The sequence below is a fragment of the Anneissia japonica genome, unplaced genomic scaffold (assembly GCF_011630105.1).
Source record: "Anneissia japonica isolate Jap-2015-1 unplaced genomic scaffold, ASM1163010v1 scaffold4415_len418423_cov169, whole genome shotgun sequence".
Taxonomy (NCBI): domain Eukaryota; kingdom Metazoa; phylum Echinodermata; class Crinoidea; order Comatulida; family Comatulidae; genus Anneissia; species Anneissia japonica.
Window position 1 is genome coordinate 383,407 of NW_022743399.1, and position 14,534 is coordinate 397,940.

At 34.7% G+C, this 14,534-nt stretch overlaps 1 protein-coding gene across 2 annotated transcripts in view; it reads left to right on the forward strand.

Annotated features, from left to right (window-relative positions):
* Positions 1 to 14,534, forward strand: part of LOC117119477 — a 19,605-nt gene that overhangs the window by 2,391 nt on the left and 2,680 nt on the right. The window contains exons 2-4 of one of the 2 annotated variants that reach the window (XM_033264313.1): positions 8,058 to 8,135; positions 13,643 to 13,811; positions 14,150 to 14,364. In XM_033264313.1, coding sequence (XP_033120204.1) covers positions 8,058 to 8,135; positions 13,643 to 13,811; positions 14,150 to 14,364 — 462 coding nt within the window. The remainder of the gene's footprint in view (positions 1 to 8,057; positions 8,136 to 13,642; positions 13,812 to 14,149; positions 14,365 to 14,534) is intronic. The other variant, XM_033264314.1, reaches the window with a different exon arrangement.

Sequence of the window (14,534 nt, forward strand, 5' to 3'; positions counted from 1 at the left end):
ATATATATATATATAATATATATATATATATATATATATATATGAAGAGATAGTGTACTAGTTAATGTTATGTGTGGAATAAAATACTGAATAGCTGTCTTGAAATCATTTTACTGAATGTTCTTAAAATCAGGAACGGATCCAGACATTTCTAACGGTGGGAAAGGAACCATGTTACCATAATATTGAAGGGGGCGCTAACAGGTGGTATAACGAAGAGCCCGGATTGGATTGGATTGGATTTATTTGGTGTAAACACCAAGGATAGCCCACGAAAGTCTAGAAGAAGACTTAATTCCAGTGGGGTCCTTCTGGTGGTGATTGGGCAGTACACCGGGAGACAATCCCCTACTCTCTTCCGAAAAGTGTACTGCGTTCTTTAACGTGAACATGGGCCATCAATGCACACGGGACCAACGGCTTAAACGTCTCATCCGACAGACAGAGCGCTATTATAACTTGTATTTCAGCCCTCCAGCTGAAATACAAGGAGAGGCAGTGATAGGAATTGAACCGGGGACCTAGAGATCTCCTCGGTTCAGCGCACACACAGTGGCTACCACCAGATTAGCCGACTGAGCTAAGCTGTTCTCTTCACCGGACAGATAAAGAGACATGAGGAACAGGATGAAAGTACTGGACAGACAAAAATAATGGGAATTTGAAGGGTAGAACCAAATGCTGTGACATTGTATATTATGAACGTTGGTCGTTCAAAGTTCACTAGCGAGCAAAATCTGATTTGAACTTTCGTTCCTGTACAAATTCCAACATGAAAGTATTTTTTTTAACCAAAAATATTGTCGGATCGTTCATGGACTTGTCAAACATTTGGACATAGAAATTGTTTGCGGTTTAAACCATACCTCATTGAAGTAGGTTGGTTGAGAAGGAAGTATGCAGTACCTAACCGCACGGTTGATGAAAGAGCAATAGTAGAGCTGGCGGCGTAGATTTAGAGATATACGACTTAATTGCCCGTTAAAATAATACAAATAGCGAGAAAACACAGTACTTAGGCCTATTCATCATGTTCGTCCATTCAAGTACAGTAAGACAAATAAATTGAGAAATATGTTTTTACCAGATGATTCCTGTATAAGCGACAAAATCACATGCGGTGAAAAAGGATCATTCTGATCACGCAGTATACACTTTAATCTTTAGGTCTAACGTGCAATGAACATGTAATGCTCTTCTTTGGTCGAGGTCAGATAAACATCAAAATATAGTCTTCGGTACTATTACATACTACGAAGATTTTAAATATTGAATTTTTCCGAGGTTTATTAGGCCAAAACAGATAACAATATGGAGGTTTGATTCCCATTGCTATTATTGTTTGTGTCCTTGGCCACACTACTTCATTGTATACGTGTTTTGGTCTAACAAAAAGTAATATATTAGTAGGTCTAGGGTACCTATTAGAGTTTGCCTGAAAGCCAGTGCATTGTTTACTAGCTGCAGCACCCCTTTCCTTCCTCCAACCGCGAGAGCTGAGTAGGTGTTCTTGGCAGCCATTCTTTAAATCCAATGGGTAGTTAAATCTGAAGCAAGGGTCGATTATCAAAATCATCAACATCATATCATAAATCATCATCATCATCATTATCATCATCACCACCGTCATCATTATAACCATTATCCGCTCGAAACACTACCACCGCCACCATCTTACAATAATGATATTCAATAGCGTATACCGGTACCTAACGCAGGGGCGGATTTAGGTGGGGGGGGGGGCGGCCTCGGTCCCCCTTTTGGGGGCTAAAAAAAAAAAAAAGAAAAGAAAGAAAAAGAAAAAAAATGATAGCCCTACGCCTCAAATGTTATTTTCGGGCGTCTAGAACACAAAAATTTCGTGGGGGCATGCCCCCGGACCCTCTAGGACATTGCTGTCTCGATCGGCCCGAATTTCTGCCCCCACCCCTTTTGGACATCTCTGGATCCGCCCCTGTAACGTATTTGTGAACCACACGATCAGGGGATATCATAAGTTAAATAAGTTTATTTTATACTTTTGTGCATAGTTTTTCATATCTAGAAAATGATTTAATATACAGATAAGTTGTAGGCCAATAATACAATAAGCCTATACTGTACATCATTCGTGTCGTTGTACTAAGGCTATAATTAATATTTAAAAAAAAAAACTTTCAGTCACACCATGGTGACACTCATCGTTGGACATGGTCTGTCAAGTCAACAGTGGTGTTTAATAGAAAATCAGCCCATAGGATCTGGAATCCGTTTGCGTCATCATCGAGTGGTCCACATCTATACGTGTTGGCCTTGAAACTCGCAAGTCTAGCCTACCGTTTAACCCACCATCAAACGTATCACGTACAGTAGAGTCTCGTAAATATTTCTTTATGTTTTGAAAATGATCGTTGTATTTTTTTTTAAATTCAAAAATTACCATATTCGTATTAAAGTGTTACATGCAATTATATATTATTCTATTTTCCGTTTTATGGCACAAGGGTCAATGTTGTGTCAATATTTAATTTAGATTAAACGTGGCAATCACTTTCCCAAGAAACATAATAGAAAGATAAGCTCCCATAATTAATGATGAATGTAGAGAAACGGAAGTCTCGCTTAGGACCCTGAAGATTGGAAGGCAAGCATGTTCTTCATCTTCTACAGCTCACGCTGCACTGGAAAGATGAAACATAAACAATATATTTGATCCTAAGATATGTAATACATACTTCAAGTACCGAAATGCACGTCATCGTGTCGGGATTCAATATTTCGACATTAATTATGTCATCATCTGGAATATTTGGTCCTGGCATGCTAAACTACCAAGGCCGAGGTTCTTCGGACCCCCTTCTTTTTTTCTTTTTTTTTCGGTTCTTTTTACAAGTTTAGATCCCCCGATTCAAATCCTGGGTCCGCCTCTGAATCTTGTGATTGTCATTTAAAACGACGCCATCAAGACAGTGAAGCAATTTTGTTTAAATGATCAATATTTGAAAATGCTACATGTGTTTAACAAATTCAGTTAGAATTGATTGTCATTAGTTTCTCACCTTCGACCTAACTTCTCATATTATTTGCAGTGGCGTATTTAGGGGGTTGCGCGGGGAAGGGGGGGGGGGCGCACGCCCCTCCAAAAATTACTCGCCACCTCATTTCATTCCATTCTAAGCGGATCCATTGGGCGTACAAGTTAGTAAGGCCGCAGGGCCTCCCCACCACAATGGGCTGTCCCACGTACCGGATCCGCAAAACGTAGGTCAATATCTATTCATTAACAGGGCTCACACAGCAGTGTTATTTATAAAACCTTGAATATTGGTTGTTACGTTAGCTCATATCATACCTTAGAATCCCTAATATTCTTTTATCTTCCAGGACCTCTAACCCCCCCCCCATTCGGGGTCAGGGCGTTGGTCCGAAGTTCGGTCCGAATGGTCGTTAGTCCGAAGGTCCGTTGATCCGAAGTGTATATGGTCCGAAGGTCCGTTGGTTCGAAGTAAATATATTTCAAATATATAGAGAAAAATATGATTGAAAAAACACATATTGGGGACATACAATTATTACTTGTTGAATGAAAAACCGAGAATAAATATGGAGAAATGCAGGCCTCACATAATATATTGTAAATGCTGGTCATATAAAAGTACGCAATGTATCATGTAAAATAAAGAATCACTCAAGAAAGCAGATAAAAAAACGCATTCGTGATTTCGGTGGTAATACGTCTCTAAATTATAGGCAACTGAAGAGCCAATTTGACACTTAGCTAGGAACATTTTAGTTGCAAATTTGTTTACATAAGCAAAAACTGGCGGCGATTAATAAACGATTTTAAAATGTATAACTTACATTCCTGGAAAACCAGGTCATTAAAATTCGGATATTCGGACCAAAAACCCTTCGGCCAACGGACTTTCGGACCAAAGACCCTTCGGACCAACAGGCCTTCAGACCAAAGACCCTTCGGACCAACGGGCCTTCGGATCAAATATCCTTCGGAACAAAGGGATGCACCCGAGCTGCCCAGACCACCAACAATCAGCATGTTGGCCTCCTCCTAATACTAATCATCCCCCACCCGTAGGCGCCTCGTAGCTACTCTACAGCATTGAAGCCCCATAAAATAAATTGCAGGTCCTTCCAATTTCTTCCTATTCACTGATGTAAAGTAGATAAAAAAAATAGGGCACAGTCTTTCTTAGTGTACATTGGGATCATACGAGGGGTGGTGATGGACCTGTCTCTTATACACATCTGATGTGTATAAGAGACAGACTATACATACTTACACATCTAGATGTGTATAAGAGACAGTATATATATATAAAACTGGAGGGCTGCATTGGCAAACAAGATAGAAAAAACAAAAACTCCGGAGAGATGGTAATAAGTTGCCAGATATATAATTGTATTCAAGTGAGCAAACGTTTTCGGTTGTCAACCTTTGTCAAGCTATATATATAATTCATCGTTTAGTAGGGAGTTATTTACCCATTACTACATTGTTATTGATAAGAAGTGTTCATTGGTCTGTCTTGAAAAGGCATACGTATGTTGTGTTGAAAGTGTTTCATGGTTTCATGAACTTTTTATACTGCTCTGTAATTATAATGCCTTAAATAATGTTGCTTTCAGGACGGTCTATTTATGACGAAGCCCTGAGGACTTTCGGCAGATCTTTAGGCGTCGCAAGCTGGAGACCCAAATTCGACGTATGATTATCTTACCGCTTATGTGTATATAAATTTCAACTCTTTGCAGTGCTTTTGTGGTATTATACTGAATAAAGAGTAATCTGCTGTCAAAAACCATAGGTCATAACCTTTTTTTTTCTAAAATTATATCAAACCAAACACTTCGGATTTAACGAGTAAAACCAACACAGCTTTATTTTGAGACTTAATATAGAGGCATATACGTTATGGGCATACCTTTTTCCATCATGTAAGCGAATAATTCGAATTATGACGATGAAAAATACTAACTAAGTACTAATTTAAAAGAAATTGATTTGATTTCTTTAGTTTGAAACACATCAAAGATTATCTAAGAAAATCCGAAGACTTTTTTTTCTAATGGTGGATTGCGCAATAGACCATGGGACAATCCCCTACTCTTATACCGAAGTCCCTTCCTTCGTCGCGTGCACATTAATTTGGAATGGAACTAGAGACAGTTAAACTGTTTCTGACTTGACAGTACATAGCCTTCGTAATTAATTCGCCGTCAATCCAGCATGCTTAGACCACACTATATCCGATCAGGCAATGAGGGTGGGGGTGGGGGTGGGGGATGTGCTTTCTATGCTTCGGCTGAATTTTCATGGTCTAATTTTTGCACACGGGAAAATGACTTTTTCTAGGCCTATAATTCAGCCATCCAGTGGAACCAAGGACACTAGCGATGGAATTAAACTAGAGACAGAGAGATCTGAAGTATCTTCAGTACTTCAATATTTATATATAAAAACCCCTTTTTTCTAATCAATGTAACCATTCGTCCCAAAAATAATTCGTAGAAAAACTAACATATGTGTTGAAAACCGTGCTATACAAGAGCCATTGAATTCCGATACTGCTAGACAAAAGTGGATATTGTCTTTGTGTTAGTTATTTCCCTTAATTCTAGCCATAACTTTGCATGTTCAGGTAGTAAGCGTAAGTATTAAAACAGTTGAAATATTTAGATAGGCAGTTAAGAAACAAAAAATTAATTAACTAATAGTCCTGCGATAACGACCATAAAGAGCTAACCTCATCTTTAATGTTGAATCATACTTATAAAGCACTGGTTCACCATGTACGCGCGTAATAATACGTGTAGGGCCTCTCTTTACTGGAAGTAAGGCGCTGATTCTTTACTCATTTCTTCGTAAGAATTCATATACCGTACGTAATTGGTTGCATATAGATATAGTACTGTTTTTACATTAGACATAACGATTTTTTTGGTGATTGGCGTGCTCAATATATTAACCTTGTTCTACAGTAAAAATTTGACAATTCAACAAAAAATGAACTTGAATCGTGCTTACCGTCTATTCTATTATATATCAAATCATTCACTATCAACAGAATGGTTAAATGCTTCGTGACTTTTGAGTTCGTAAACCTTACAGGCTTTGATAAAATCTAATCTACCGGAACTATCCATGAGTCAGTTGAAGACAACCCCATAAACTTAGAGTACAGTTAAACTGTTTCTGACTTGACAGTACATAGCCTTCGTCATTAATTCACCGTCAGCATGCTTAGACCACAATATCCCCAGGCAATGGGAGGTAGGGGGGTGTGCTTTCTATGCCTCGGCTGAATTGTCAAGCGAAAAGCCCTTTGCCCTCTCTAATAAAACAGTGGCGTATAGGGGCTATGCAGGGAGGGGGAGGGGGTACGCCTGAAAGCTCGCCCTCAGTCTCCCCACCTCCATTAAAAAATCCCTCTCCAATCACCTCATATGAACTTATTTTGGGACCTAGTTCCACCTCACGTTTGCCGAGCGCCTGATCACTCTTCCTTTGGAATACGGTACTCAAGGGAAGTTATGGAACCCAATAGACTTATGGCTCTCATAGACCCCTCCACCTATAAAAACGTTGGGTTCATAACGGAATACAATGTGTATACCTTTATTGTATTTTATATAAACCTACCGTATATCGGAACAAGTTGTTCTCTTAAATGTACTGTACTCTATGCAGAGGTTTAACAAAGAGGCTTGAAAAGTGGCACTATTTACCTTTTTGTTACGAGCTCCATAAATTATTTACATTTGGGACATTACAATACATTGGGTTGTTCCTGGTATAGTCAGTGTAAAAATGTAGTCCAGTGAGTTAGCATATTAGGCCTATTATTTTCATCATCATTATCACCGTCATTATCATAATTATTCTCCTTTTTTACTCACAGTATTTTTAATATTGTAAATTACATGAATTAGGCTAATTGCTACTTTTATTTATGAATAATTAAATGTTTGGTCTATATGAATTTGATACATCCATTCATGTTTCCAGTCTCTTTACCGCTTCTTGTGATCAGGCCATTTTGCAACCCAGCTGTTCGCCACCCTCCCTGTGATTTTATCTAGTAAAAGTAATGATAATTTAAAAAAGAGTAGACTTAATAATTATTTTACTATAACAGTAATAGCAATTGATGATGATGATAATTTTGATGATGATGATGATGATGATGATGATGATGATGATGATGATGATGATGATGATGATGATGATGATGATGATGATTACCAGTTGTTCTTCATATCACACTAAATTTTGCCCAGCTATAACTGTAGCATTGACACACTTCTTTGACTTGTGGTATCCGGTGAGATCTGAATGGTGCAGGCATCCTTTAGGTGGTAATACTTTATAAATAATAATAATAATAATAATAATAATAATAATAATAATAATAATAATAATAATAATAATAATAATAATAATAATAATAATATCACTCTTGCCTAAACTATATCCCTCCCTTATATATTAGACATACTTAAGGCACTCTTTGGACAAAAATGTGTTCGTTCATAAAACGCCACCCTACTTGGTAAATGAAATGTCTGGTAGTTATGATTTGATTTCATGGATGGCAAAGCGCAGGCTAAAACTGAACCTATCCTTGTGATAGGCTGACAACAGGTGAAACGTGCCAACGGGTCGGTGATAAATGCGTAGGGGAGCGCGCCAGTGTGGCAACATCATCGTTCACAATGTGTATATTTGTTTCAGCATTAACCCAAAGTTATGCATTTATTACTCTTCATTTGATTACATGTTATAAAATGTATTGTATTACCTATGGTTTAGGCCTAAAGTATATTTATCATTTTGAAATATTATATACAGCAAACATTGCACACGAAATCCAAATATAAAAATTACCTTGCTTTCACGAACACTATATTGAGCCTGTCAGCGTTATCAAACCGCCAAATGTAGGGTGCTGTATCGCTGTATAAATGTAATTATATTTTTATGATTATGTACCGTATTATTTTAGTTTAAAAATGCAAAATAATCTTATTTTATTTCGACGTGTTTCCATTATCCACAGATGTTTTTGCGGGCAAAGAAGGCAATTTCAACGGACTCCTCCCAGATATTGACACGGCGCAGGCGTTTCTCAAACTTAGTGAGTGGGGTCACCGTGGCGCATTTTTTCACTCCGGTGTTTTTCTTGTTCAAAATTTGAATCACCTCTACTCTGAGATAAGCACATAATTAAAACTGCATACGCTAATTTTAAGAAAAATTTTCTAACCGGGAAAACTAGAAATATATAGGCCTATTTACACAATTTTCTATTGACTGATTTTCTATGTTTTCTTATACTTTGCTTATTTTCCTGGTGGTAATGCATTTAAATGTAATTTGAAAGAGGTCTGTTTATTAAGTTTATCGATTTTAAAACCTCTGAAATTCACTTCTAATATTAACACTTCTATTTGTACTCTTTGCACAATGATAGAGACACTTTCTCTCATTTTTTTTTCTTCTTTTAATCACTTTGTACATTTTGCACCATTATAATAATTAATTTAGTAACTTTTAAATTAAATTTTTAAATTTTTTTCTATGCTTATAATGAATGCTGTTTTTACATATTACTTCTTCCATAATGAGAGTAGCTTAATATATTTTTCATACTCACGTTTATCACCGTTTAATTACGTTCAATGTTTTCTTCTTCTAATTATATTTATCACGTTATATCCATTACCATTACAACATGATTTTGATTCAACAAGTTATATAACCACATTTTATTAAGTTTATATTTAATACGATTTTACAAATAACATTAAAATTGATATTTGTAGTGTTGGACTAATACATAAAATTAAAATATAGGCAACATCATTACACCTGACTATATAATGCTTTGGAAATTCAATACGTGCTTTGGAAATTAATATGTATTTCATCATTATAGTTTTTGTTATAATTAGTTATCTCATGATCATCATCATAATTATAATCATTATTGTCAAAATCATCATCGTTTTTTAAATATTTTTTAATCATAATTATTATTTATATTCTTTTTAAAGAAAAAAAAATATTATTTATTCACTTAATTTATTTATTCACCTATTAGCTTTTTGGTTTTTCTTTTTGCATTTGTGTTACTTCGGACACCTTGATTTACAAGCTCTTCTGAGTTTTTTTTTTTTTTTTTTTTTTTTTTTTTTTTTTTTTTTTTTTTTTTTTTTTTTTTTTTTTTTTTTTTTTTTTTTTTTTTTTTTTTTAAATAAATAAATAAATAAATAAATAAATAAATAAAATAAACATGAAATCTCGCACATAATGAGGCCAAATACATGTCTGACGTAAAAGTGACATTTTCAACCTTTAATTTCAGCCCAGTGGTTACCATTCCACCAGGGCAGTTGTAAAAAAAAATGACCGACTGATTCCAACTTGTCACGTGCTTGGGCAAACCAACATTGTTTTGGTTTCTCACTGGTCTCATCATTATTATTATTATCATCATCATCGTAATCGTAATGAACATCGTAGTTATCTTAATCAACCTCATAATTATCATCATCATTATCATCACCATCACCTTCGTTGTCACTATCTTCGTCAACATTATCACCATTATCATCTTCATTATCGTTAATTATTATCAACATTATCATCGTCATCAGTATCATTGTTGTCATCATCAACATCATCATTATCATCATCATCATCATTGCTTTTATTATCTTCATCATCCTCATCATCATCATCATAATTTTATACCATAATCATCATTCATCATCAACAACATCATTGTCATCCTCATCATTTACTGGTAGACATCATGTCTATTGACTTGTAATTAATATTCATATATTAAGTACAATTCATAAGACAGGATTGTATTTAATAATTAATATCAAATAATATTTAAGAAATAGGATTGTATTCATATAGGTATATGAATATTAAATAACATTCAAGAAATTCAAAAAAACAGGACTGTATTCATAAATGTATATGAATATTAAATAGGTATTCAAGAAACAGGACTGTATTCATATAGTAAATTAAGTAATATCATTGTATATGGTTTGACTAGCATATCGATTTCAATTTAGATTGCTATTTCTTTCAAACGAATCTTTACTAATTATATAAAATGTAATTGTAGATTAGCTGCAAATTTGATTGGCCTAACTCATCTGATTTTCGAGACTTCTAATAAGATTGATCACGAATATGATTGTTGATGTATAGAGAACCAGGATATTTTATTTTATTTTATTTTATTTTATTTTATTTTATTTTATTTTATTTTATTTTATTTTATTTTATTTTATTTTATTTTATTTTATTTTATTTTATTTTATTTTATTTTATTTTATTATTTTATTTTATTTTTTTATTTTTTTATTTTATTTTATTTAGTGCATTATTAAGAGTTGAGATTTAAATCAGAATATTGCATAAATTTCGTTTCCGGTATCTTAAGACGTACCGTATTGCTTTGTATGTACCGTATATTACAACTGCTAATTCGCCTCAACTAGACGACGAGATATTAGCGTACTGCTTTGATAAATAAATAAGCTATAGGGCGTATACAAGAAATAAACTACACATCGACACCACGAAAACTATTGATTGATTGATTGATTGACTGATTGGTTGAATGATTGATTGATTAATTGATTGATTGATTGATTGATTGATTGATTGATTGATTGAATTTATTCGTATTCAGAGTCATAAAATACATAGGCCTACATAAAAAAATAACAATTTACTAAAAAACTGACAAGATAAAAATTGCACAAAACTTGACAAGGAAAAGCCAAAAAAAAAAAGAGTAAAACTTACGGTATTTCTCATTGGGGTTCTTGCAAATATGATTGCACATTTTATCAAGACAGAAAAACAAGCAGTTTAAAAGGCATAAACTGTATTAAAATAGATGACAAAATCACTCATCACTCAATCACACATCACTCAAAAGCAGTAAAAATACAAATTAAAAATGAATAAAAATATATAAAATTTAAGAATACGGCATTTTGAAAATAAACATTTATTTATTGGAACATCATCTACATAAGAAAAAAATAATATTAATTAAACTATTAAAAATCACTTAAAATTTAAAAACTCACTAGGGCATTATTCTAAACATGTAGTTTCTATAGGAGCTCTTTTAAACAAGTTTATATTAGGGGATGTTTTTATATCAACCGGTGTTTTTATTCCAAGCTTTTATAAAAGAAAGTTTTATTTGCATTGCTTATGATGATTGGGATACGGTAGTTGTGCGTGGTGCTACCTCTAGCACAATGCCGTACCCAGGAATTTAAAACAGTGCGGGGAAATATCAGGGTGGACTCTCAAACACAAACAATGTGGACCCATTTTATGCAAAAAAATACCCATTTTTTTTTTTTTTTTTTAACCCATTTTAAGCTAAATCAATATGAGAAATCTGGACCCATTTTGTGCATAAAATTACATAGTTTGGACCCATTAGAAAAATTGTGTGGGACTGCCCCAATAGCTGGCTACGTACGGCATTGCTCGAATACAATGTTGGTGATGATTTGTAATGATAGTGAGACTATTTCCAAGATACAATTGCAGTATTTTTGTGAATTTTGAGGACTGTATATAAACTTTAACACCAATATTAACAAAATTAATATTACAACATTACAGTATGTCTTCTATCTTCTATGCCTTTACATACACAAACGTGCATAAATATAATAGGTAGTAGTGAAATATCACAACATGTATTTTTTCATAAAATAATAGACCTAGCTTTACAAAGGTGACAGTAGTCAGCTGGTATGTGATTGAAATACGACTGTGTTTGCCTTGGAGGTCATTGTCATAATTCGCTAGTTTCCACTTTCTCGATGTATATCCTGAGCTGCCTAGGGAAAAATACTTATCACCACCCTAAAAAATGTTCTATGTAGAAAAATGAATCACGTTACAGCGATTACTATTACACTTTATGAGGATTTTGTGTGCTTTGTGTGAATAAAAAAATTAATCATATCCAAACGATAGATAGGTAAATAATAAATAATAATAATAAGAATAGCGATACCCAAATAGGAACATCATATCGTATCATGCATAGCCCCCTTCAACAAAAATTTTCGTTAAATGGGCAAGATATATATACTGTCTCTTATACACATCTAGATGTGTATAAGAATATATATGTGACATTATGTCATATGCATAATGGCCCATAGTTTCCGATTGAGTTGTAAATCACACTTCCTATTTATATGAGTAGGCTTATACTTGTATTCATTTCCATTTTAGCTATCAAGAATAATATGCAATTTGGATTGAATTGAATATATATTTTTACCTTAGGCCATCTACTTTTCTTGTAACACTAACAGAATATAGTTAACAGTAATATTTCTCATCTGAACTGAATTAAAATAATTAAATTTCCGGAGTAACGCATAAACTACTATCCAAAGTTAGGCCAGTCAGACCATGACCCGAACAATCATGTGGTCGAAAGAGGCGTTTCTACATGATTATCGGCAGCCTACTTTTTCTGAATAATGCTGTATACCTGGTCGGACTGAAGTAATTTTCAACCCAGGCGAACTCCCAGGTCTAAATTAATGTTTAGAAGCCTGAAAGTACTGTTAGCCCCGGAGCTTCACCCTCGACAGCAGAAATCGGTTACCGTGAACATTCTGGACCCCTCCAACATCGCCTGTGGCGTTCGCGTTCTCACTTGTTTTATAGAAATTCAAATATGGACGCAGAGTCCCTTTTGCAGGTGCAAACCATTTCTAAAATGTCTATGTAAATTAAATTAAACTTTCGCGAACTTGTTTGGAAAGAAAACCTTTAATAGTCAAGTGTATTACCTTGTTTACCGGTCAATAAATATTTTTCTGACGGCCCATCAAGCATTATACCTGATACGGCAGATGGTTTTGACATTATTCCAGCATATTATTTTTTCTGCAGTATGGCATATTGCTTAAGAGATAAGGAAATATTACTGTATCCATAAATCTTTCAATTCCGTATTGATCATAGGACTATCATGGAGGTATGGGCCTATCATGTATCAGAACCGTTTTAATTTTGGCTAGTGTTCCTGTTCGATGAAGGCCTATTGTGTACCGATTAAAATAAATAATAACGCCAAAGTGGATGTAATTGTTTTTGAAGTTAGATGGGCTCCTGACTGTCTTGTGTTCAAGTAGTTAGTTGTTAGTTACTTTAGATCTCACATGTGGTGACATTGAGTATTTGTGGTTCTAAAGATGTGTCTTTCCGTTGCGTTAAAAAGCTTACGTAATATTATTTCCTGAGTGGAGACCTACTCAGACTGCTTAAAAAGCAGTAAACATTGTTGTCATACTGTATCTACACAATTAGAGGACGTCTCATAACGCCTGATTATGCAACATAATGTAAATTATTAATCAAAACATGATTTATATATCATCCCGATAAATCAGTACTATACCGACAAAGTGAGATAACTTATAATAATATTTCTAGTGTTTTCAACTTTTTAAACATTTTTCCATCAACAGCTTTATGTAATGGATGTCGGAAACATTGCAAAGTGTAAAAATACACCAATTAGAAACTTAAAGAACTTTGAAAATTTGTATTAATTTACAGGAAAGTGTGGATACGTTGCGAAGAAATAGCTACAAACACTCTCCCTCAGAGTTCCTACAAATTTTTTCTCCAAATAACCAAACGGACGACGAATATGTCATTTTCCATGGATTGTACTTAAAAGCTTTCTCGGAAGAACCGAAGCCAAACCCCACGTTTACTGGCGATAGTAAGTAAAAGCCTATGTACAGTGACTTCATTGATATACGTGATATATTATTCCTTATATTTTATTGTTTTTTGTAGTACTCCATTCCATGGAGGAATTAGATGATGACGACAATCTACGGTGGCGGCCATCTTATTTATATAGTAGAGACAATAGGCCTAATAATGACGCCATACTTTGTACCAATCAGAAGGCACCACCACCACCAGCTAACCACCCCCACCCCAATCATCCCTTCCCCAATCATTTTAATAGATCCGCTACTGACGGCTACATTATATATACTTTCACGATGTTACATATTTACTAACAGAATCTGTAATGTTTCTTCTAAACAGAACTTGTTGAGATGAGCGATGAATTTCATTTGTCGAAGTGTCTGAAACCACGTATGAAAATGATTGATTTATATGATGAATTGGCTATACCGCCCAATATCGTTATCTCTCCTCCGGCTGTGAACCTAAATCGCTGTGGCAGTAACTCTGGCTGCTGTCCGAAAGGCGAGTCCTGCGATAGCACGGGACAGAATTTCAAAAGCAAAACAATCATGGTAAGCCTAAGTACAATAACCTTTGTTTTGTCATTGTCATTAAGACCGGGCACTCACTGCGTTGTACAGTACAACGAACGTACAGCCTTTGGCCGACGAATCCAACTCCACACCTTGTAAGCATTCCTGTAGACGATCGCGACGCCGTCTGTTGATTTTCCATAATATAT